The sequence below is a fragment of the Dasypus novemcinctus genome, chromosome 14, assembly GCF_030445035.2.
Source record: "Dasypus novemcinctus isolate mDasNov1 chromosome 14, mDasNov1.1.hap2, whole genome shotgun sequence".
NCBI lineage: Eukaryota > Metazoa > Chordata > Mammalia > Cingulata > Dasypodidae > Dasypus > Dasypus novemcinctus.
This window is the reverse complement of record NC_080686.1, coordinates 76,351,386-76,378,784: the sequence shown is the minus strand read 5'-3', so window position 1 is coordinate 76,378,784 and position 27,399 is coordinate 76,351,386. Positions and strand designations below refer to the sequence as shown.

Below are 27,399 nucleotides of genomic sequence, written 5' to 3'. Positions count from 1 at the left end.
GCTTATTTTAATTAGTGCATATTTTCTATTTATTTATTTATTTTAGCATACTTTTTTATTATCTTTTTTTAAAGATAAATAAATCATACCTAATATTACATTGAAAATATAAGAGGTTCTTTTATGTCAAAGTTACAGAGTATTGAAGCTTCAAAATTATGCCCTTATTTAAAAATATAGTCTTGATTTTAAAGACTGATGTATTAATGGAGAAAAAAAAAGTAACTTCAAAATGGTGGGCTAAGCCTGCACTCTCAACTCTAATGAAAAGATGATAGAAAACTTTTAAAAGTTCATTGATTCTTAAGAAAAGGGAGAAAAAATCTCGGTTGTTCTGAGGTTGTAAGGAATTCCCAAAGCAAATAAAAGAAAATAGAAGTAAACATACATATATATGGAAAGAGACAGAGAGAGACAGAGAGCAAGACAGAGAGGGAGAGTGAGGGAAAGAATAGAGGTAAGCAAGATTTTTATAAATCAGTGCCACCACAGGAAGCTGTTGCTATAGCTTCTGCATACAAAGTCAGTGTGCATTGGAATCAAATGCCTCTAGCATAGAAATTATTTGCAATCCTGAGAAATTGAAGGGATTACCACACAGGGAAATATTCCAGGGGAAATATTTCAGTTACAGAGCAAAATGCAATTGATTCGAATGGGAGAGTTCAATGTAGTTATTTAGAAGGAGGTCTTCCAGCTGGTGTGAAGAGCACAATAGATGACTGCATCAAAGATCACTAGAGGGAAAAACATACCCCAATGAATAGCAGCATTCTAACATTAGAGGAACTGAGCCCAAAGGCGAGAAGGTTGAGGTGAGAATAGAGAGCACAGGGCCAGCATAGTTATAGAGAAGCAAGCAAATAAAGACATGTATTTGATAGTTTGCTCAAAACCAACAGTTTTGTTCTCCCATAACCTGCTTCTTCCACCTTTTCATCATAGGCTAACAACGATTATAATACATCAAATATATTTTCAAATATGCAAATATTTAAAAAGTCTCATTCTGCTACTTTTACCCAGAGAGAGTTAAGAGAACAATTAGAAAGTATATTTTTTTAAGTATGGTAGATATTATTGCAAAAATAAAGATGAAAAGTGTATCCATGAAAAAATAGAACGCTATGAAACAATAAGAAGAAATAATAGCAATAAATAAATATTCAGGAAAGGGCAACATAATTTTTTTCAGTGTATGGGTTGAATTGAGATTAGATGCAACTGCACAGTGAATTAGTAATCTGGACTATATAGCCAAGGAGTTCTACTAAAAGGTAGAATAGCGATTAAAGAAAAATAAAGTTTAAAAGATTAAGCAACACAAAGGCTGGAAAAATTCTGAATTTCCAACATTCAATTTAAAGGAATTCCAGAAAGAGAGATAAGGACATATAAGGAACTATACTTTTAAAAGAAATAATGGTAACAATTTCCTTGAAAGGAATAAAAGACAGTTACAAGTTATTGGATTGAAGAAATCTATCAAGTAGAATAAATAGATATAAAAACTGATCCTAGATAGATTAGTGAAATTTAAAAGGAGTAAGTGTAAAAAGAAATGTAACACTAACACTTATGGGAAGCAGGGAAAAGATTAATTGCTAGAGAATGAAAAATGAGTTTGATATTAGATTTCTCTTCAGAATTACTGAATGGAAAAAGAACAAGGGAAGAACATCTTCAAAATCTCCGGGAAAATAATTTTGAATTAAAATTCTATGCCTGATCAACTTTCTTACCTTACTATAGGGCTAACAATGCAAAGTACCAGAAATGGGTTTGCTTTTAGAATGGGAATGTTATTTAGGATAAAAGCCTATAGTTCTGGGGCTGTGAAATGTCCACTTTAAGGCATCAGCAGAGATACTTTCTCATCAAAGTCAGACACTGGTGATCCTGGGACCCTGTCATATGATGAAGCAAGTTGGCCACTGAGCTCACCCTAATCCCTGCCTTCTCCTCCAGAATCTACCATCTCCCAGAACTCAGCTGTGGGCAACCAGGCACAGAGCTTGTCTTTTTCCAGACCTTCTCTCTCAGTCTCAGCTGCTCTGCTTTCTTCCTGAGTTCAGCTATGGAATATCAGGCATATGGCTCGAGTATTCTACCTTGAACCCCTTGCCGGTTTCAGCCTCTTGGGATTTCATGCTTAAGCTTCGACTGCTAGCGACCCTCAAGTCCTCTCTCAGATGGCAGGATCAAAAATGGTAGAGCTCCTTTTTTCCTGTGTGTGTCTCTCTCTATGACTCCATTTATATCAGACTCAATGAGAGGGTGAAGACTCAACCTAAGTCATGTCTCACTGACATAGCCACAGGAATGGATTAGTTCAAAAACATAATCTTTCTCTTTTGGGAATTCTTAAAAGAATTTCAAACTGTCACGTGAACTATCATTCAATAATAAGGTTTTAAAAAATACTTTTTCTGATTAAAATAATCGATTATTTAGATAATAAAATCAATTTCAATAAGAATGTACAATAGTAATTAAACTGTGTGAACTTGGAAACGATGTCACCCTACCACTACCGAACACTTCAGCTCTCCTATTCCTCGCTTAATCTTCCCCCCTACCATAGCATTTCTTACTTTCAACATATATTACATATTTATCATTTGTAAACTTCCAGTGTAATACACATTCCTGAATTAGAGCACAGGAATCATTGATGTATCCTAAATACCTAGAACAGCATCAAGCACATCATAAGCACCTGATAAAACATTTTTTAATAATTATGAATGAGTGAATGGTCATTAAAAATATGTAATAACTTGGATTCAACTGTAAAGAAATGTGTTGAAATCCACAGTCAGTGTGGATTTTTTCGCACTCTCCTCTGAGAAATTTACAGGACAGGTAGACAATAAAAAGGAAGGATATCATTTCAATTTAAGAAATGTAACAAATTGAATATAGTTTGCTGATTTATCCACTCTGAAATCTCAATATACATATTCTGAGTGCTAAACCAATAATATTAGAAATCCATAACAAAATGATAGCCCATCCCATAAATTTTAAAACACTCTTAGAAATTATTTATGTATTAGAGAAAATAAAAGGGGAAGCCACTAACTATTTAGAAGTGAAAAATAAAAGTTCTCCATATCAAAGCAGTTTCCTGAAGGAAATCTATTGAACATGGGTTCTTAACCCATTTTGTTCCACAGACCCCTTTGCCAGTCAGGTGAAAACTACAGACCCCTAACTAAGTCCACACTATACTGTGCATTATTTAATAAATATATCACACCTGTACCAACACGTTCCCACAAAAAATAATGTTTTTTTGAATTCCAATTCAAACTCACAGACTCCTTGATGGAACTCCTGCTATAGGCTACTTTTTTTTTTGAAAGAAGAGAGGTTAAAAATAAACCGATAAACTAAGATTTCAACTCAAGAAGCTAGAAAAAAGCAACAAAATAATCCAAAAGAGAATTGAAGATGGAATCCAAAAATGATTTTTAAAAGTGCAATTTAGTACCTCACATCTCTATTGAGTGATCCATAAATTGGGCAGCAACCCAATTCAGAAAGCAGAAGGAAGTCCCACTGAGGGAGTGGAGTATGAATGTGGAAGTGAGGAAATATTTTGCTTAATTTTTTAAAATTTATTGAAGCATATCACTCATACATAAACATACATAAACAATAAGTTTATAGTAATAGTTGTGAACTTACAAAAAAAAAACATACATAATATCATACCAGACTCTCATAACTCACCCTACCACCAATACTGGCATTGTTGTTAAACATTTTTAACTAATGATTAAAGAGTATGGTCAAAATATTACTACAAACCTAAGTATTTTCCCCCAAACCACCCTATTGTTATTATTATCATTATATCACTTATATATGAACATACATAAACTAAGTGTATAGTAAAAGTTGTGGACTTAAAAATCAAAATGATTAACATCATACAGGGTTCCATACATCAACCCACCACCAACACCTTGCATTTTCATGAAACATTTGTTACAAATTATGAAAGAATATTGCCAAAGTCTGACTACTAATTATAGTTCTTATTTTACATTTGGTGTATTATCCCCCAACACACCCTATTGTAATTTTTTAAATATATATTTTATGACAGAACTTGTAAACTTATAAAATAATAATGCACCTGTGCAGAATTCCCAAACAACACCTCTCCATCAACACACCATTTTGTGGTGGAACATATGTTAGAAACAAGATAATATTATCTGATTGTTTCCATGTCCATAGTGTACATTCAGCTCACATCCTCCATACTGCCCCACTATCAACACAGTACACCTCTGTCACAGATGCAAGAATATTGCATTGCTATTGCTAACCATAGTCCATAGGTCCCTTCAGTTGTATTTTTCCTATGCTTTTTCACAATTCCCACCATGCTGCAGTAGTGATGTCATTTGCTCTAGCTCACAAAGGGCACTCTTGCATCTGTACCATCAAACACAACTCTCATTAACATTACATTTCATTAAAATTTCTTCTAGAAGCTTTATGGTTCTTGCTTTTATTTTTAGGTTTATGATCCATTTTTCAGTTAATTTTTGTATAATGTGTGAGATAGGGGTCCTCTTTCCTTCTTTTGGCTATAGATACCCAGTAATTTCAGCACCATTTGTTGAATGGACTGTTTTGCCTGAGCTGTGTGGGCTTGACAAGCTAGTCAAAAATCACGTGACCATACATGTGAGGGTCTGTTTCTGAACCTTCAATTTGGTTCCATTGGTCTATTTGTCTCTTTAGGCCAGTATCATGCTCTTTTTACCAATATAGCTAGGTAATGTGACTTAGACACTGGAGATCAGGGTTTGCTTTTCCTTTTTAAGATGTTTCTGGCTATTCATGGCCCCTCACCCTTCCAAATAAATTTGATAATTATGATTTCAATTTTTAAAAAAATACTTGTGGAATTTTTATTGGAATTGCAATGAATCTGTGTATCAATTTGAGTAGAAATGACATCTTAATGATATTTAGTCTTCCAATCTGTGTACATGGAGTGTCCTTCCAGTTATTTAGTACTTTTTTGAATTCTTTTAACACTGAGTTGCAGTTTTCTGAACACAAATGCTTTACATCATTGGTTAAGTTTATTCCTATTTGAGTTTTATCTGTCATATTTTATTTACGTCATTCTTTTGACACTTTTAGTTACTTGTTTTTGATATAATCTTCATTTCTAGATTCTCTTCCAGACCTCTCTCTCCTGTCTTTTCAGGCTCTAGCACACCCTTTCATATTTCCTGAAAATCTGATCTCTTACTTAGAAATTCTCTCAGTTTCTGTTTATGAATATTCTAATCTTGCTTTCATTTTTGAAAGACAATCTTGCCAGATATAAGATTATTGGCTGGAATTTTTTCTGTTGTAGTTTCTTAAATATATCCTATCTTTTTCTTCTTGGCTCCATGGTTTCTGGTCAGAAATCAGCTCTTAATTTTATTGGGTATCCCTTATATGTTATGCATTTCTTTTCTCTTACTGTTCTCAGAATTATCTCTTTGACTTTGACATTTGACATTCTGATTGATATGTGTCTCAGAGTTGATCTATTTGGATTTTTTCACATTGAGAGTATGTTGTGCTTCTTGAACATGGATAACTGTATCCTTCAATAGGGTTGGGAAATTTTCTGTCATTATTTCTTTAAATATTCCTTCTGCCCCTTTTCCTTTCTCTTCTTCTGGGACACTGATGAAATGTTTGTTTGTACATGTTTTGCTGTCATTTAGTTCCCTGAGACCTTGTTCAGTTTTTTCCATTCTTCATCTGTTGTTTTGTATGTTCACTTTCAGAGGCCATTTCTTCAAGCTCACCAATCCTTTCTTCTGCCTTCTCAAATCTGCTATTACATGATTCCAATGTTTTTTAAAATTTCATTTATTGCATCTTTCATTCCCATAAGATCTGCTATTTTTCTATGTATGCTTTCAAATTCTTCTTTTTGTTCATCCAAAGTCTTCTTAATATCCTTAATCTCTTTAGGCCATCACACTGAATTTATTAGAGAGATTTGTTTTAGCATCCATAATTGGTTTTCATAACTCTGTTATGTCATCTGGAGGCTTATCTTGTTCCTTCATCTGGACTATATCTCCCTGTTTCTTGGTGTGGATTGAATTTTTTGTTGGTGTCCTGACATGTAGCTTACTGGAGTTTACTTTAGTTTGGGGCTTCCTGCCCTTTCTTCCTTGCTAGTTATGCAGGAGGAGCCAAGGATGTAGTAGACACTCTAAGTTGTGGAGCTCAAGACACCCTCATTGCCCCAGGGACCTATGTAGCTTATCCCAACTTTCTCCTTTGCCAGAGGCAGGGACAGAGTCACAGCTGTGTGAAATAACCCAAGTACTGCAGACCTAGACTATAGTAGCCCAGAAAGGCTGCATGCCTTCCATGCCTGGGAAGGAGATGGATTTGCAGGTATGGGCAGCAATCTATGCAGTGTGGATCCAAAATGAGCACAGTTGACCCAGTAGACTTCCAATTATTCAGTCTGTACCAACCAAAGGTACCTGCAGTTACCTGGATAGGTTGATGCAGGGCCCATCATCCTCCTTCCTGCCAGAGTTGGGGTTGAAGCCTTGCCTAGGGCTATAGGCTGATCTGGGTGAAAGACACTGATTCCTACCATCACCATGATTTTCAGTCAGCTGGGCTCCCATGCTGGGATCAGAGTCAAAATGGGGATCACCTGCCTCTTTCTGACTTGGACAGATTCACACCCTAGCTGTTTGTACACTTTTACCTTAGCCAGCTGAGTCCACTAATAAGTAGCCAAAATCAGAGGCCAACCATCACTTCCTCCCCTGTTTTTGGGAAATGGAGCTTTCAATTCCACCCATAGAATAGCTCCTGGGGCGGCTTGTCCTGTCAAAGTAGAATAATAACTGGCCTCCATGGGTTAGCCAATAATGTCTTAGAGAGACTGGCAAAGGTCTCCCCAACTTCCTCCCTGCTAGAGGTGGGGCTTCTGCTTAGGCTAGATCTGCAGTGTGATTTGGATGGAAAGAAGCTGGTCCCCACCAGCACTGTGATTTTCAGTCTGCCCACTTCTTCTCATGCCAGGTGCAGAGTGAAGATGGTGGCTGGCCTCTTTCTGATATGGACATGTTCAAATGTTAGCTGTTTTAAGATTATACTTTCTGCTGAATTTACTCATGAGAAGCTGAAATTCATGCCCAACCATATCTTCCTCCCCTATTTTTGGGAAGTGGAGCTTTCAATTCCAGCCTCCGAAAAGCTCCCAAGGTGGCTTGTGCATCCACTGGAGGATGGGCACCAGGTTCTGTGGCTGTGGAGCACTCTATTTACAAATCTTTTCTAGGATGGGCAGCCTCCTTCCATTCCTTAAAGTTTTGAAGGATTTTCTTCCTATCTCCTGGAGTCCCCAAAGAGGTGCTTTAGACAGCTCAGGGTAGCTCTGAGTGTTTACTAACTGCTCTGTAGCAGGAGGTGACTCTAGGAGCTCTATACTCCACTGCCATCTTGCTGGTTGTTCCCAGGAAAATGTTCTGATTAGTTTCCACTTTTCTTAGGGAGGGTCTTACGAATTGGGAAGCAGATATACATTGATTGGTATGGTATGTTTGCCCTTTCTGATGAGATCTCTCTTTTGGACCAAAACTAGTTGTTGATTATCAGATATTGTTTATTAGCAACTCTATAGAGTGTGTTCCATTTTCTCTGAAAACTCCCGCAGGTCAGTTGTTTTGGCTTCTGGAAAAGCCTTCCCAGAAAGAGATCTTCTCCCAGCAATGCCCAGTGCAGGTGGCCATTTTATTTTACTTAACAGAAAACATTTTTAAATAAAAATAGTATTGTTCAAAAAACAATAGTGGTTCTTTGAATAAACTTTGAGTAAACAAATAAATTTGACAACCCTTTGTAAGTATGAGCAAAAAAAAAGAAAAAAGAGAGAAAGCATTAGGAGAAAAAATTATTTATGACATTTATTAAGAAGATATTTTAAAATCCTATAACAATGATCTTACTACTAAAACACTAAGCTTGGAAACCTTGGACAATGTTTCTCCCTAATGTTCACAAGTTGCCAATATTGGTCGCCAAATATTACAAACATTGATAGGAAAATAACCTGAAGTAAAATAAAAATATTCAGAAAATTATCACAAAAGTATAGCAGAATCAGCCCACTTTTGGGAGCAAGTTCTACCACAAGGATCCCATTTTTCTTGTTATGTTAATACAATCTATCCCAAAGTCTAGAAATAAATGGAAAATTACTAATCTTCTCCTTTGATATTAAATCTGAATAGGAACAGCACAAGAAAAAAAGTATAGATCAATATCACTTATGAAAGTAGATAAAAAATCTAAATAAGATTTGAAATCAAATCCAGCAGTGTATTAAAGGAATTATTATAACCATTTACACTATTGTTTCTTCTAAGGATACAAATTTGTTCAAAAATATCTATAAAACATATTGTTTGGTTTAAAAGAAACAAGTTATAGAAAAATGTTTACAGTATAATATAACTTAAATTATGACACATTTATAAACCAATATTAACAAAGTTTCTGTGAATACATTCTATATATTTATATATTCGCAGACATTTATAATATTACAGCATATATATGTGTGTTTTTAATTATAAAAGCATGAGGAAAGACCTGGAAGGATGCACAACAAACTGGTATGGGGAGATTACAAAAAAACAAGCATGTGTGAAAGTTGAAGTATCAGGAAAGGCTGTAACATTTTATCAAAATTTTATTTTTAAATTTGTTCTCATTTTTTGCCATTGCTGTTTGTTTGAGAAAGCTTTGTTAATGTGTTATCATGCAACTTAAAAAACAAAAACAACCAATACAATAATTTACTAATGAAATTCGTAGCTTCACAAGGAAAACTATAGGCATCTGGAGATTCTATGGGTACACTGCAAAGGGTGTTTTAATGTTCTTTTAAGAAAGAATTTCCTTTTCAGTCTCCTTTAACACAATTTATCCAATAAACATTTATTGAGAGCCATAGGCTGGCAATTTGAGGGCATGCAAAATTGATGCATGCCCTCAAGGAGTATTTGCATCTAGTTGGGGAAATAATTCAACCAACAAGATCAGAGAGACTACCAGGTCCTGAGTTAAAGGTGTTACTGACTGCTGTAGGAGCACAGAGGTAGAGAACATTTCCCCCACCTTGGTAGTCATCCAATAATTTACTGTATTATGTACAAGTTGCAAGAGTAAGAAAAGTCTTTTGCATTTGAAGAAAATATATATACATATATATGCTTGTATGTCTGTGCATTTATATATGTGTGTCCATGAATATGTGTGCTATGCACCTAGTACAGATGCAAGATTGAGATCTTGTCTTAATTGTACTGTTAGGCACATGGCCTCTGGCAACTGTATCAGTGCTGATGCCCTCAGTTTCCCCATTTATAAACTGAGAGAAATACATTAATTTTTTGCTAAGTATCATTTCAGCAATCATGTCCATAGGTGTGGCAAAAGAAAATCAAGATTGGGGAACATATGTTTTGCTCCGAAATACTTCAGTTATAGGGAGTTTCTATCTAAAACTGGTTCTATGGTTGTTGCAAGTCTGTTACTCTAGGAAGGTGACATATTTTATCATTTTACAGAAATTGAGAAAGAAAGTTGTGGAGATCCTGGCACACCGTTATATGGAATTAGAGAAGGGGATGGATTTTCTAATCGTGATGTTTTAAGATTTGAATGCCAGTTTGGGTTTGAATTAATTGGAGAGAAATCCATTGTTTGTCAAGAGAATAACCAATGGTCTGCAAACATACCCATCTGTATCTGTGAGTACCAAATTCTTTGCTTCAAGACAGCATATATTACCCTGTCCTTGCATAAAATTGCTTTTGTAATTAATTGCAAAGAGCTGGAACCATGTAATTATTTTTGGACGAGTAGCACTATGTGATAACTATCTTTACAAGTGTGCTTATGCCAAATTATAAATTTCATTACAGATTTAAATAAAGTTAACATAGTTTGCTTGGTAATTGCAAAGTATATATTACATGTGTTCATATAACACTTCATTGGTGGAATTTTATACTTTATAGATAGCATACATCTTATGGAAATTATAAATCTAAGCTAATTTTAATAGATTCATTTATTTTAACAAGACAGTATATGCTTATTTGCAATCAAAAACACATTAAATATTTAAAGCTTATATTCTGTGTATAATGCATTAGCTTATTCTTGCCTCTAGATGCTTATACTGATGTATATTTTAATTGCCACTTATTTTGCACAGAATGAAATTCATTAATGTTTATAGTAAACAATATGATTTAATTAAAATAATATATTTCTCTAAATACATTAATACATTCCTGTGTAACTACAACAAAAATAATTTCTATTGTCTGTTGATGCACTTATGCAAAACTGATGTTAGTGCAATATTGAAAATTTTACATTTTAGTTTTGAATATTCACAAATGGCAATATAGGCCAATAGCCATGAAAATAAAAGTAATTTTCTGGTTTTCAAATATAAGACTTTTCATCTGTGTTCAACTTATAATGATAATCCTTTCCACTTGTAAAATTGTCTTCTAGTGTTAGCCACCAGTGGTGGCTATTTTAAAAGTTAATTCATCACCTTATTTGTGTTATCAACTATCAGAGCACACCAGGTCCATGGGAGAAGTGACACTCACCTACTCATCACATCCACCCTCCGTCTTCTCAGGGCTACCTACTACTTTTCATGGGAACCTCTATACATTTCTCCAATATTCTTTTTTATTTAGCATGAAATTAAAACTTTACAGCTCTGTGATATAACATGATAAATGTCAAAATAAATTGATATTAATCCACTTACATTTTGCATATATTTAAGGATATTAAGTTTATTCAAAGTACTAGTTGTCTCTTTTAATATGTACATTTTTTCATTTATTATAATTTGCATTGTTCAATATTATTTCATCAAATTTAATCATCATAATCATAGAAAAGCAATTAAAATAAGGCTAAGTATTATTTTTGCGCATTTATTCTATTTTATTATCTTCCTATTTTTAACAGTTCCTTGCCTCTCTAACTTTACTGCACCAATGGGAACAGTTCTTTCCCCTGATTATCCAGAAGGATATGGAAATAATTTAAATTGCATCTGGACAATAATCTCCGATCCAGGGAGCCGGATACACCTGTCCTTTAATGACTTTGATCTGGAATCCCAGTTTGACTTCCTTGCTGTTAAAGATGGTGATTCTCCAGATTCCCCAATTCTTGGAACCTTTACTGGGGCTGAGGTGCCTTCCCATCTCACTAGCAATAGTCACATACTGCGATTGGAATTTCAAGCTGACCATTCAATGTCAGGGCGTGGCTTTAACATCACTTATAACAGTAAGTGTCCTCCCCCTCTCATTAACTTTTTTATGAAATTTAGAGCTAGAAAGAGATCATGCATTCCTACTCTCAAATTTCTCAGATAAGGAAGCAAGCCTAAGAATTGAACAAATCACATACCTAATTGTACCAGGGATGGTCTTTTTGTCCTTGATTTCTGACCACATTTTACCGCCTATTTTGTCATTTCTCTTATTTGTTGAGAAGACAGATATAAGAAATGTATATATCTACATGTATGTATGTATCTCTGTATATAATTATGGAAATCTAGTTCAAATATCATTATTATATCAGCTAATAAATATATTACTCAATTCTACTAAATCTTTCAAATATAAGTTCAAAACTATTATATATTAATGCATTGCACTGTTATTGGTAAACAAATATAAAGAGAGCTTAATTTCTCCTTCAAGATATTCAAAAATCAATAGGGGAACTTTAAACAGCGACAACACAGTGATATTTCCAATGACAAAATTTACGATGCTGCAGTAGCATCAGAAAAAGGGAAAATCATCAACTTTGAGGCAGTGGACAACAGAGTTGATTTAGCAAAGCCACAAAGAGGGAAAAATACCTTGTTGATAGAGTATTGGCTCTATAGTAACCTATGAAATTTCAAATCTTGGCTTTGATACATTTTAGGCTTCATAATTGAACCTCAGTTTCCTCAGAAAATTATTTTGGATCGGCAATAAGGAGTAATGTATTTGATACATGTAAAACATTTCAATAAACATTCATTATTATTGTTTAGTTGGCTTTTGAAATATTCTGACATCTTATATTTGATTTTTATACTTGTTATATTTTTCTCAATTTGAGAATTTTCTTAGAGTCATTCAGCTGTTTATATATTGTCTATTGCCCATATTTTTTGCATTCAAAAGGATATCATTCTCATCTGTAAAAAATTTGTATCAATATAGCTATAAGATAAATCATATGGAAGAGGAAATATCTTTATGGGTTAATATATTTACATACTAATGTGTACAAATATTTTACCTGAAGCCATACAATTCTGAGTGATTTTTATTGCTTTTCCTTGAAGCTGTCACACTCTGTCAGATATTGACCAACTTGATAAGGTAATATTTAAGGGTCACATAACAGTAGAATTTAGTTTACAGCTCTTCATGTTGCCCTTTAAAAAGAATTGGCATTCTCCACAACTGGCTATGAACCTTTCCATGCCCAGTGTTGGCAATTTGTAAGAGAACGCAGTTATTGTCTTTTTAAAAAATTTATTGAGGTATATCACTCATACATAAACATACATAAATAATAAGTATATAGTAATAGTTGTGAACTTACAAAAATATATATATATATATATAACGCCATACAGAACTCTAATAACTCACCCTACCACTAATACCTTGCACTGTTGTTAAACATTTTTAACTAGTGATTAGAATATTGTCAAAATATACTGCTAACCAAAGTATTTTTCCCCAACCCACCCTATTATTATTATTATTATCTTTATATCATTTATATATGAACCTACATAAAGAATAAGTGTATAGTAAAGTTGTGAACATCAAACAGGGGTCCCATATATCAACCCTCCACCAACACCTTGCATTATTGTGGACATTTGTTACAAAGTATGAAAGAACATTGTCAAAATCTTACTACTAATTATAGTCCTTATCTTAAATTTGGTGTGTGTTTTTTAGATATATTTTTTATTACAGAAGTTGCAAACTTATAAAGCAATCATGCACATGTGCAGAATTTCCAAACAGCACCTCTATCAACACACCACACTGTGGTAAAACATTTGTTACAGATAAGATATCATCTTATTGTTACCACATCCATAGTGTACATTTGGCAAACATTTTCCATACTGACCCAATATCAACACAGTACATCTTTGGCATGAATGCAAGAATATTATATTATTACTTTCAGTCCATACTTACAGTCCATAGGTCATTCCAGCTGTATTTTTCCCATGCTTTTCCATATTCCCATCACTCTGCAGTAGTGATATACCTTTGCTCTAGTTCACAAAGGACACTTTTGCATCTGTACCGTCAACCACAATTCTCATCCACCTCTGGGTTTACTGTGCTGTTCAATTCCTTGATTATTCTCTAGCTTTCTGTCAATTGGCATTTACATATCTAGATTACCATTTTCAGTCACATCCCCATATATAAATTAGCTGTTACTCACTATTGCCCACAGTCCATTCTATACATTTCCACACTTTTACAGTAAAGCTAATTAAAACTTCTACATACATTAGACATTGGTAGTCCGTCTCTGTCCTTCTCTTATTGCATTTAAGATTCTACCACCTACTATCAGGTCTTCAAGATATTTTCTTACAATTTCTTCTAGAAGCTTTATGGTTCTTGCTTTTATTTTTAGGTTTATGATCCATTTTTCAGTTACATTTTGTATAATGTGTGAGATAGGGGTCCTCTTTCCTTCTTTTGGCTATAGATACCCAGTTATTTCAGCACCATTTGTTGAATGGACTGTTCTGCCCGAGCTGTGTGGGTTTGAAGGACTGGTCAAAAATCACTTGACCGTACATGTGAGGTCTGTTTCTGAACCATCAGTTTGGTTCCATTTGTCTATGAGTCTGTCCTTATGCCAGTACCATGCTCTTTTTACCACTATGGCTAGGTAATATAATTTAAAGTACAGAGAGGAGAGTTTCCTTTTCCTTTTTAAGATGTTTCTGCCTATTCAGGACCACTTACCCTTCCAAATAACTTTGATAATCATGTTTTCAATTAAAAAAATAATGCTGGTGGAATTTTTATTGGGATTGCATTGAATCTGTATATCATTTTGAGTAGAACTGACATCTTAATAATATTTAGTCTTCCAGTCCATAAGCATGGAATGTTCTTCCAGTTATTTAGGTCTTTTCTGATTATTTTTAATATTGGGTTGCAGTTTTCTGAATACAAGTGCTTTACATCATTGGTTAAGTTTATTCCTATTTGAGTTTTATCTGTTATATTTTATTTTCACCATTCTTTTTACACTTTTAGTTACTTTTATTGATATAATTTTCATTTCTAGACTCTCTTCCAGGCCTCTCTCTCCTGTCTTTTCTTTTTGTATTTCCTGAAAATCTGGTCTCTCAGTTAGAAATTCTGTTTCTGTTTATCTGTGAATATTCTAATCTTGCTTTCATTATTGAAAGACAATCTTGCCAGACATAAGATTCTTGGCTGGAAGTTTTTCTCATGTAGTATCTTAAATATATTAGACCACTGTCTTCTTGCCTCCTTGGTTTCTGGTGAGAAATCAGCACTTAATCTTATTGGGTATCCCTTATATGTTATGCATTGTTTTTCTATTGATCTCAGAATTATCTCTTTGTCTTTGGCATTTGACCTTCTGATGAGTATGTATCTCAGAGTTGGTCTATTCAAATTTTTTTCAGATGGGATATGTAGTATTTCTTGAACATGGATATCTATATCCTTCAGTAGGTTGGGAAATTTTTTAACATTGTTTCTTCAAATATTCCTTCTGTCTCTTTTCCCTTCTTTTCTCCTTCTGGGGAACCCATGACACATATGTTTGCATGACCCTTTCTGTCGTTTACTTCCCTGAGACCTTGTTCAAATTTTTCCATTCTTTTCTTGATCTGTTCTTTTGTATGCTCACTTTTAGAGACCATTTCCTCAAGCTTACCAATCCTTTCTTCTGCCTTCTGCCTTCTAAAATCTGCTATTATATGATTCCAATGTTTTTTAAATTTCATTTATTGCACCTTCACTTCCATAAGATCTGCTATTTTTCTATGTGAGCTCTCAAATTCTTCTTTTTCTTTAGCTATCTCATTGATATTTGATTACTTGTCTCAACTTCTTTAATGTCCTCTGCAGGCTTATCTTTTTCCTTTAAGTGGGCCATATCTTCCTGTTTGTTGGTGTGGATTGTAATTTTTGTTGGTATCTTGGTATCCAGCTTACTAGAGTGTTTATTCTGGGTGCAGTATTTCTCTTTAGTTTATGGCTTCTTGCCCTTTCCTACCATCACTGTGATTTTCAGTCAGCCGGGCCTCCCATCATGCTGGAAGCTGAGTCAAAATGGCAGCCACTGGCCTCTTTCAGACTTGGACAGATTCATACCCTAGCTGTTCCTTGGGTTATGCCTTAGCCAGGCAAGTCTGCTAATCAATAGCTGAAATCAGTGGCTAACCATCTCTTCCTCATGTTTTTGGGAAATGGAGCTTCCAATTCTGGACACAGAATAGCTCCTGGGTTGGCTTTCACTATCAGAGTAGGGTAATCACCAGCATCCATGGCTTGGCTGGTAATGTCCTGAAAAGGCTGGTGCAGGTCTCCCTTCTTCCTCCCTGCCAGAAGCAGGTTTGGTCTTAGACTAGAGCTGCAATCTGATCTGGATGGAAGGAAGCTGGTCCCTACCAATACTGTGATTTTCAGTCTGCCCCACTTCCCCTCGTGCTACGCACAGAATTAAGATGGTGACTACCAGTCTCTTTCTGACTTGGACAGGTTCAAACTTTAACTGATACTAGGATTATTGTTTACCCCATGGAATTTACTCATCAGTTGCTGAAGTTGGTTCCCAACTGTCTCTTCCTCCCCCATTTTGGGGAAGTGGAGCTTTCAATTCCAGTCACAGAACAACTTCCAAGGCAGCTTGTGTCTCTAGTGGAGACACCAGCCTCCAAGGCATGGAGGGCTGTACTCATGAAAATTCTCTGAAGATGAGCAGTCTCCTCCTTCCATTCCTTCAAGGGTGTTGCAGGATGCTCCTCTGGTCTCCTGGAGCTCCCAAACAGGTGCTTCAGCTAACGTCAGATAGCTCTGTCTGTTTACTAACTGCCCTTTAACAGGAGCTGACTCTAGGTCCTCCTTACTCTGCCACCATCTTGCTGGTTTTCAGTTATTGTCTTTTCAAGTGAAGCTAGTGGTGAATGCTCTCACTAATAAGTTGTCATGAGTAATTGCACAAAATTAAAGTTAAATTAGCTGAGATATGAGTCATAGAGCCTCAATGTATAAAATGGTTGCTCTACCTGAGAGCCATTTTTTAATATAACATATATATGTATTTATTTTTAAAGATAAATATATATATGGATGAATGCATTGAATCTATCGTTTTACAATTATTATTTTATCTTGGATTCATAATACTTCTACCTTTTAGTTTATCCTATCTTAGGGGTATTATGCAAATATGCTTCCATTTTCCTTGCTCTGTTCTATTAAATAATTTATTCCTTCTTAGGAAAATTCTTACATTTAATGCTTACTGTTGAGATTTATTTTTCTGAAAAACTATCAGTAGGCCATCATATATCAGAGCAACCAGGCTTATTCAAGATTGAGTTTTATAAAAGCACAAAATAAATAAATGATTAGCAATAACTGTACCTACAAAACATTTTATATGTCCAGAATTTATCTTAGATATTCTTTTGTACTATTTAACTTAAAAATGTTTAATTCATGTTCAGTCACCCTGATGAGAATGAGTAGTAAAATTCTTTAATTTATAAACAGTATCAAAGTGATGATCAGAGAGAACATTTTAAAAGCTCCATATATCATCCAGTATGAATATAATAATATTAAATTGTTAAGCACCTCATAAAATATATTGTATGTATTTAGATTTGCTACTTTAAATCTTCCATTTACATTATACTAATTTTAAAAATTTTAGTGCATATTTGGTCATCAGATGAATAAAGAGAAAAGTAAATGTGACTCATGCAATTCTATAATCTATGTAAATTCAAATAAACACATTGTCTCTACACTGTGCTATATGTTGAGACTGGGCTATATATGAACCATAGGAGAACTAAAGCAGAATGAGATAATGGCCCTGAGCTCAAGTACTCACATTTTTCTTACAAATAACCTAAGACGCTATAAATTGTAGGGAAAAAATTAAAAGCCTGACTTGGGGACACATTTCAATCTTATCTTGTCCGTATCTGTATAACCTGAAGCAAGCTATCTAATTTTTCCTGAATCTTACATTTCTCTTTAAAGTGGATGGTGATACTTTCCTCATTTGACTGTTCTAAATGTTAAATGATCTAATAACATATCTAAAGCATCTGTCATAGTGCCTAGAACACAGTAATTGCAAAAGTTAGTCCTCTTCCATTTTCCTGGATGGCCTAAAGTAAATGGCATAGAAAATGATAAATAATTTATATGACTTTCATACTAGATTGAAATATTTCACTCTAAATCTCACAGTTAGGCTCTCTCTCAACAGAGTCAATTTCAGAGTCAATTCCTTGTGATATAATCAACCTATTTTATAGTCACTTCCTTTGGAATTCTGAACAGCATATACTGAGTACTTTTGCGCAGACCAAGCAGAAATCTCCAGAAATTAGCAGAACTATTCTATTTGAAATTTTGTGATCTTAGTGTGTTGTTTGTATTTTAGAACAATCACATATACTACCATTCCAGACAAACCAATGCTCAGATGAGAGGCTCCAAGTTTCTTTACTTAAATGAATAAAATACATTTCTAGAAATGACTATAACCTTTTTAAAAATGACTTTTTTCTCACCCAAAATACATAAGGTCTCTTTCTCATACTTCTTTTTGTTTTTGTTTGTTTGTTTTCTGGAAGCATTTGGACACAATGAGTGCCCTGATCCTGGAATACCAATCAATGCACGGCGGTTTGGGGACAATTTTCAATTAGGAAGTTCCATTTCAGTGATTTGTGAAGAAGGATTTATTAAAACCCAAGGAACAGAAACAATTACATGTATTCTTATGGATGGAAAAGTAATGTGGAGTGGACCAATTCCTAGATGTGGAGGTAAGTGAAATGATCAGTGAGAAGCAATCTCATCATCATTATGCACAGGAAACCATAATGAGAAATCTGTTTTCTCTCAGAAGAAGAACTGTGGTAATCTTTATCTTATAATGTTACTTAATATTATATATTCAATGTATATAGTTAAGCTAATTACACTTTTTAAGCTAAATTCCTCTTTTAGAAACCTTTTTTGAAGGTCCCATTTAAAAGAACTGTTATTAAAAGTTACTTATTACTAAATGGTAAACATAGATTGCATGTGCAAATTCCCTTAAGTACATTTTATAGTTATAGTTTAGTATGCTTTATAGTTTCCATTTATATTTTCTTCGTATTTCAGCTATTCATGGCATAAATTTAGTTTTCAGACATTAGGTAACAACTATTACTTATAATAAATACATTTATATTAAAGCATCCATATATTTAGCATATATAATTTCTCTCAGTATAGTTCTGTTAATTATTTTTTCAATTTTTATTTGTCCAATAAAATGTTGCCAAGAAATTTTAGAGCAATATATGTGTGATTTTTGGAAGTGAATACGTTTTTATGTATATACTCAAATAAAATCCCAAATTACTTGGCTAAGAAGGAAGTGTGAACACACTTAAAAATAAAGTTATGCAAAATATATGATGTATTAATATAAAATATAAAGGGATGTACGGGGGGTTTTATTTTGATTTGACACAATGGGGATGATATTATGAATTCTACATTTCTCCTTCCATTTTCATACCTAAGGTTACATATCTATTTATTAAAAGATAAAGATGAACTCTTTACTGTGAAATAGATGACCTAGAACCAGGAAAACCCCTTAACAAGTATACATGTAATAATTAAATGATAAATTTTTAAGTTCTCTTCTTTCTCTTCCTCTTCAATTCTCTTTCATTATCTATTCCAACTTAACAATAGAACTTTTACTTTCTCAATTTCTAGCTGATAAGATGAGACTATTTAATATATACCTTCCAGAAGTATAGCAGATTTCATTGAGTGTGATTATTGCCTACAAATGTTGAGTTTCAAAGAATTGAACATTTTTATATCTCACGAAGATGTCCAGATCATGCAACTATTTTGCTTTCCTGTTAATCTCTTCAATTAGCACCTTCCTCCTTTTTACTCATTTCTCATGTTCTCATTTCCCATATTAGGGGGTTGAATTAGATGATTTAAGTGTTCCTTCCAAAATTCAGATGTTGTGGACTTTGTAGAGGCTACCCTGGCAGTAGTTATGACTATACTTTCAAAATAATTTAATGGGATTGTACATAAAGGTGTGAAATAAAAAGTGAATAATAAGTAATGTTTAATTTTTCCATTGTACTTTCCCTCTAAGCTATTCATTCGGTTCACATAGTTTTTAACCCAGACTTGAGTTATCAATCAGAAAATCATACATTAGTAATTGAAGGAAAAACAAGAGATGGCAGAAGGAATGGCACAGGTTCTGTTTGACTGGAGTGGAGGACAGGGGGACAGGGGTGTAATGAATGACCCAACGGAGCCTTGTTTTGTAAATCATGCTAAATGGCTTCAGAGTTACCATAGGGCTAATGGGAAGTATTTCATCTGGGAAACGACATGATCTGAACCTCCCCCTACCTCTGCACTGAGAGTTGTTTTCAGTTTCAAACAGACTCAGAGGCAGTCTCTGGGTAGCTGTTGAATCTTGTTGGAGTCTCCATGTACCTATTGGTTTTGAAATTGCTCAATGTTGGGCTGCCTGGGGAGGTACACATAATGATATTAATATTAACACATGCATTTTTGAATGTCTGCTTAAGTTTAGAGAAAAATTTCAGTGAACTTTTCACTGTGAAAATTAATGGTATCTGAATTTTAAAAGAGTAAGTACCAAATATATTCAGAACTCTCATTTGGTATAGGCCTTTTGGCCTTCCAGGCAATGCAAAGATAATCTTTATGCTTTTTCTGAAGAAGAATATTTCTTTAGTATGTGAGAGTGAAGTTATACATAGCTAGGGAAGACAGAATCTGCACAAGCCAGTCAGGTGCACAAGTGCCTGTCAGGTTCCTCAGCATATCCTAGAGCCACGCTTTGAGCCAGTTTCTACACAACAAAGCTGAATGCTATCAACTACTGCATAACTACTGTGGTGAATTTAATTTTCTAAAACTAATTAAGGTCTGCAATGATCTCCTTTAGTTTTGCATGAATTCTACTTAAGTATCAAAAAAAGCCTAAGGAATAACTGAGCAAGATTTAATTTTTCTTTTCCTAAGCTCCCAAATTCCTAATTCTACCACCACTATCACCACCCCACCCAACTCTGATCATTCCTCAAGCTGCCACAGAATGCTTCCCGTTTATACAGAAAACCATGTCTGGGAACCATTGCTGTCTGTCTTCTCTGTTCTCTAGATATTCCTTATTTTGATGGAAGATTTTTACTTATTATTTATTGTGATTCAGCTTTTAAGACACTATTATAGTCTCCAACATATGCTTAGCATTTTAACTAAAACCTTTTTGCTATGATCACATTAAAATTTTTACATAGGTGAACTTAGAATACGTACATGTTCACATGTTCTAATTAATACAAATAACTTCATAGCCTTACTTTATTCTCTTCATGCAAAGCCTTCCAAATTCAAATGCACTGTTAAAGGTTACTTATGTACATAGATTATTGTTTACTGAAATTATCCAGTGGAAATTTATTTGTTTTTCGTCAGAACTTGTAGAGCAGGAGAAGTCAGTATAAAATGTGATTAGAAAACTTGGTGCCTCAATTCCCTTAAAATTGACCTCCCTCTAACATCTCTATCACAATAGACCAGAGGTTTAGTCACATTGGCAATTTAGTGGTTCACCATTTCAATCATCATCAACTGTAAAATTATGGAAAATCTTTGAGAAAAGGGGAAGGAAACTTTTCTTCTGCTATAGTCCCTAAATAATGATTTTTGAGCCCAAAAGAGAGAAAAAAGATCATAATATGTTGCAGTTCTATGATCCCTTAGCTGAACTTAGATTCATTTCAGATAGCTTAAATACAATTTTTTAAAATAGAATTGGGTTATACATTTTGTTCACTGACCTGAAGTTCAGCACTGATTCCTTAACTGAGGTTAGATTCAGACTAGCTTTTTGAAAATTTGAACCTCTTTCTCTGTAATGGGTTGATCAAATCTTCCTATGACGAAAAAAGATTAGATGCATTTTTATAGTCTTGTGATCTTTCAGTCTTGCTGATGGAAAACAAAATACATTAGTTGCTAATATCAGCATTGAAGTTACTTCATTTTGAATCCCACAAACTGTCATAATGACCGACAATATTCTTTCACCCATATTTTGACTGTAGCCTGAATATAACTGGCTCTATCTAGGACCAGTCTCTGCATGGTGTCTCCTTCAAAGATCTAAAAACCATGAAAAATGTTGTAGATGATTATTGTAGGTAGGTGTCCTTTATTGGGCTAACACAGGGATTTTCATAATGTGGCAAAAAGAAATCTTCTGAAAAATCTTCCTATACCCACACTTAACGTTTCCCACGCATGGTAACTGCTTAATGAAGTTCCCTCTCTTGCCATGTAGTGCTTTCATGACCCAACTGGTCCCACATTTGTTTATTTTTCTGTTCTGCATGGCCCAGGGCCTTTTTGTTGACACCTATGAGCTTTGTTACTAACTTCAGTGCCCAGGTTGTGTAGTTTTCTCATGCGAATGTGTCCCCTTAGAATTCTTTTGGTATATACCCTGAACCTGCCTTTTCTTTCACTGTATGAATGGGATTCCTTCAGTGGTCTTTGAAGTCATAACCAGACAAACCCTGTTCATGGCCTTCAAATCATCCCGTCTATCAGTGTAGGTGCTAGGCAATTCAGAAAAGGCAGAAGAGGGGCATGGCATAAATACATTTATATTTAATTCCTTCTCCACTTTAAAGTGTGTGACTGTGTGTCCTACAACATTGGTAAGATTGTGTTTTCACCAGATTATTTTTCTCAAGAATGCAGTGGGCCACTACATTTGCTCTCCTTTACTAAGCAAAGCAAGCTAGGCCACCACTGACCTTCAAATCTTGAAGGTACTTTTATCAACCAGTAAAATTCCAGAGGATTTCTAGTAATTGAGATTTTCTTTTAACCAATACTGCTGTACAGAAGGCAAATTATAAGCTTTCTTTTACACATTTAGAAGGGTTCCTTCTTACCCCTGTCAACTTCTATTTTGCCTGTCTGGGGGCCAGCTCCAAGGGGCTGAGACATACCTAATTGCCCATACCCCAAATAATCTGAACATTATTACTTGGCCTTTTTCTTTAAGTATAGCCATAAATAGCTTATTTTCCTAAACACTATCTTGCTTCAACAATGAAAGTATTTTAGAAGACCACTTTGTATTGGTAATTAAGTCTGTGATTATTTAATAAATGGCTATAAGTTGCTCTGCCATGAACTTGTTATAGGAGCTTCTGATCCTCCTCTATGTTTCTTAGTATTTCTAGAGGTTATTTTCCTTTGGACCTTTTCTAAGAGTGTAACATATCAGTAGGACATTTCTTGTCAACATTTGCGGTCAGCCTGACTTCATCAGAATATAGACATTCTCCAGATGATGAGACTGACCGCAACCAGTTGGAGGTTTTAATGCATCTGAATTCATAAATAGCATCTATTGCTGCACAACAAGGGTCATAATATCAAATCCTTCCTGGTAACAAAAATGAATTAGGTTACAGGCTTCTTCCTAAAGGGGATTTGTGTTTTTTGTATTTTCATAGAACATGGTTACAGATAAATCTTTTATACTAATATTTATAAAAAATTGACAACTGACAACAGTGTTTCCACTAGCCCAGACAATTCCTTCACGCATTTTGGGAAAAGGCATTCTGTTAGAAGGAAGTGACTTGATCTAGTGGTTTCCAGACTCTATTTATTAGAAATCCAAAAGCAATAGCCAATGCTTGGGGAGTGTGCCTTGGTCAGAAAAGCAGGACAGAAGGCACATATTGGCCACTAACCTCTCTCCCTTCCATGAAAGCTATCCAATTTCTCAAGAAATTAATTGTCCTTTATATATAAGTAAGAACCATTTCCAGACAGCTACTTCATGAAGAAATTTCCTGAGTTACTTCTTATCATGAATTTGTGTAAAACTGCTTAAGTTTGATCTCTAACATCTCGAGTTTAGCTGGAGCCCTCTATTCTGACTTGTGCATTTCCACCCAGATTACCACGTCAATCTCATAGTCTCTCTACAATGACTTTTTGGCTTTGCAATGATTACCATTTGACACTACAGTTTTGCATATAACTTAGTTGGTAATGTGGTTCAATTTTGTGGTATGATTTGATTCAGCTATACCCAATTCAAATAATCATCTGAAATATAACCTGACCACACTGAGGTCTATTATTGCAAGTTGATACAAACAATCACGCCCCTTGCAGTAGATCTAAGAAACATTAAGATGAATAATATAAATTTCTAGTTTTCTTTCCTTTAAAAATTGGGAGGCAAAAACTTTATACAGTGTAGTACACAGAAAGCTTGACAAATATCTGCCTAAGTCATGCCCCCTCCCTATTTGAGGTAACTGTTTCATATAAAAATCATTATTGTCATCATCATCTCTCTTTCTTCCCTCTCCCATGCTTATACTCACAATCCTCTCATCATTAAGTTGCCCTTCCCTCTATTCCTATTTTTTCTTTTTCTCTTCCCCATGCCCTTCCTCCTCTCTCCTGTATAGAACCTTCAAGTTAACACAAGACCCACCCCACTGTATTGCATCCCCAGAAAAGGTTAGTTCATCCCATTCTAATGGCTTACATTTGAGATTCAGTCCTCTTGGTAAAATGGTGAATAAAATTCTCCATGTAATTATAAGAAATTATGCATTGGTTGGAAGGATATAAAAAAGCAGGGAAAGAAGGAAGTTAGGGAGAGAGGGAGGGATAGAAGAAGACAGGGGGAGGGAAGGAAGGAGGGAGAGAGGGAGGAAAAGTTTTGTCATATATTTTCAAGCTACTCTCTAAGTTGCATTTCTACTTTATAAATGCCCACTTCTGTATTTCCCAGTGATAAACCAGCCAATGAATATCAAAAGCACTTGAAAGAGACACCATACCACGAGAGTTGGAAAAAAAATAAGAATGTTCTCTCCCTAGGTGTGAAACAGTGAGCACTAAGTCATCTCAAGTTTTCTGTTTTAGGAAACAAGACAGTTGGACATAAATTAAGTCTGCTATCTCTGCTGTAGTGACAGAAGGAAATAGTTCCTGGGTATGAGAATTTATTATTCATTAGTGAATATCATCTATAAAAATGAAATGCTACTGAACTGTACTCATCTAGAATGAAAAGATGAGAAGGATTTACTTGTAAACCAAAAATAAGAGTTCAGTGAAAATGAAAGTGCATGCCATTTACTTTTTAAAATCTGACTTCCCTAAATAGCTTAAAGGTATAAAATTATTTAGCTGTTTCTGGAGAATAAGTTAGAATAAAAATTGTGTACCTAATAAAGGTCATTTTATTAAATATATTATGCAGACTCATTTTATAGTCTCCCTTCCCTGTTCCTCCTCTTCTCACTGATTTTCATTCATTTCCCTATAGGAAGGATGATGCTATACTCTTCTTCAAACCAAGTTAGGGGGGAAGAGCTCTGAGAGAATTCCTCATAGACAATAGAGGTGTTTGTGAGAAAAAGAATATATAATCCTAGGTTGATATCTGCTATATACAGTGGATTTCTGTAATCTGCCTTCTAGTCCTAACACATCACAGAGAAAAAAAGGGTCTAAAAAGAGGAGGAAGGGGAGGACTGTGACAAAATCTTCACACCAAGTGCTGAAGTGAGACGAGGAGTTAATATGCAGACACTGATTCTCTTCTAGTACCCCACCCCCCATCCTTCAAGCTTCTCTTGTCACTGCTCAAAGATGAACCATGGGTGAGTGGAAGTGGGAAAGATAAGATAAGACTTTTAAATTGAACTGAACCAAGTCTTATTATACTGAAAATGATGGAAAAATTAGAGGAACAGTCCAACACGTTCTTTCAGAGGGATATTTGGCTGTATGTGTTTGGAGGCAGTAACTAAGATAAAATGAAATCTTGTTTTCTGTTTTTGCTCCATCAATTTCAAAATATTCCATAAAATACTTACTCAAGGAAGAACTTCCTTACCCTCAGCAGAGAACTTCCTGTGTAACTACAGCTTATTCTCCTTCCTACATTCTAATGGTATATCTGTGAGAATTCCTTGAGTGAGTAGAATGGGACAGAAATCCCTGGAAAACTGTTTGAAGCAAGGCTGGACTTGCATATCTGATGAACTTGAGGATCAGATTTTTCTCATGAATCTCAATTAGCTTTAGAGGAAGAGAAGCCTGTCTCATTTAGACATAACATTCTTTTCAGAAAGAATTCTTCTGAGGGTACAATTAAAATGACAATCTGATTGATGCATAGATCAGAATTTATTTGCTTTTCTTTTAGAGAGAAGGTATGTTCATATGCATACTTACATTGAAAAGAAAAACTCTTTAGCCCATTGGCTGTTTAAGAGTGTGCTGTTTAACTTCCACTGTTTTTTAATCTTCCATTTCTTCCTCTGTTATTGTCAGTTTCAGTTGAAAAATATACGTTGTATCATTTGAATATGTTTGAATTTATTGACTTGTTTTGTGACACAACATATGGCCTCTTCTGGAAAATAATCCATGTACGCTCAAGAAGAATGTACATTCTGTTTTTGTTGGGTGCAGTGTTCTGCATATGTCTTCTAGGTCTAGTTGGTTTTCTGTACCACTCAAGTCCTGTACTTCCTTAGTGATCATCTGACTAAATGTCATTTCCTTTGTTGAGAGTGGTGTGTTAAAGTTTCCTCCTATGAATGTAAAATCATCACTTTCTTACTTTAGATCTGTTAGCTTCATATATATTGGGGCTTTGTTGCTATGTGCATATATACTTATAATTATTACACATTCCCAATGAATTTTTCCCTTTATCAATATTTATATATTGATATGACTGTCTATGTCCCTCATAACAGTTTTTGACTTTGTCTATTTTATCTGATATTGATATAGCCACCCCAGCTCTCTTTTGGATACTCCTTGCATAGTATATATTTTTTTCCATCCTTTCACCCTCAACCTACTTGTATCTTTGAATTTAAGGTGAGTCTCTTGCCAATATTATATAATCAGGTCATTCTTTTTGTATCCATTCTGCCAATCTCTGCCTTTTGACTGGAGAGTTTAGCCAATGACACTTGAATCTCTACTGATAGTGCAGGACTTTCTTTTGCTATTTTGTTATTTAGCTTTTGTAAGTCTTAAACCATTTTTTTTTTGTCTGTCCCTCTCTTCCATTAAAGCCTACTTTCATATTTATTTGACGTTTTTCTTTCATACCATATTGAGGGCCTTCTTATTTCTATCTGGATATAGTTCTCATCTGTTTCTCTGTGATTCCCATGGGATTCCCATTATCATCTTAAATATATAACAGTCATATTTGATTTGATACCAAATTAACTTCAATAACATGTGCATATAATTTTCCTATATATTTTGTCCCCATACCATTTTTTGTACTTGTTACTATTTATTTCTTTGCACATCATATGCCCAAAATATAGATTTTGTATTACTTTTATGCATTTGCATTTTAGCAACTGTGGCTAATAAGAAGTAGAATTATATACCAAACAATACATTACAAAATACTGACAATTATAATTACCCAAATTGTTACATATACCAGAGATCTTTATTTCTTTATGCTTTTTGAACCACTCTTTAGTATTCTTTCTTTTCAGTTGAAAGACTTCCTTAAATATTGCTTGTAAGGCAGGTCTAGTGGTGAACTTTCTCAGCTTTAGTTTATCTGAGAATGTCTTAATCTCTGTCTTATTTTTGAAGGAAAGTTTTGACTGTTATAAAATTCTTGGCCATCAGTTGTTTTTGTTCCACATTTCAAGTATTTTAACCCACTCCCTTCTTCCTTCAATGGCTTCTTGTAAGAAATCAGTACAAAATCTAATTTGGACTCCTTCGTACATAATATGTTGCCTATCTCTTGCAGCTTTGAGAATTCTCTCCTTTGTCCTTTGCATTTGATAATGTGATCAATATGCAACAGAGTGTGTTTTTTGTCATG

General features: G+C 34.5%; 1 protein-coding gene across 2 annotated transcripts in view; it reads left to right on the top strand.

The window, feature by feature from the left end:
* Positions 1-27,399, top strand: part of CSMD3 (CUB and Sushi multiple domains 3) — a 1,328,729-nt gene that overhangs the window by 765,383 nt on the left and 535,947 nt on the right. For both annotated transcript variants that reach the window (XM_058275930.2, XM_058275932.2), the window contains 3 exons: positions 9,639-9,821; positions 11,074-11,400; positions 18,029-18,223. In XM_058275930.2, the coding sequence (XP_058131913.1) occupies positions 9,639-9,821; positions 11,074-11,400; positions 18,029-18,223 (705 nt within the window). The remainder of the gene's footprint in view (positions 1-9,638; positions 9,822-11,073; positions 11,401-18,028; positions 18,224-27,399) is intronic.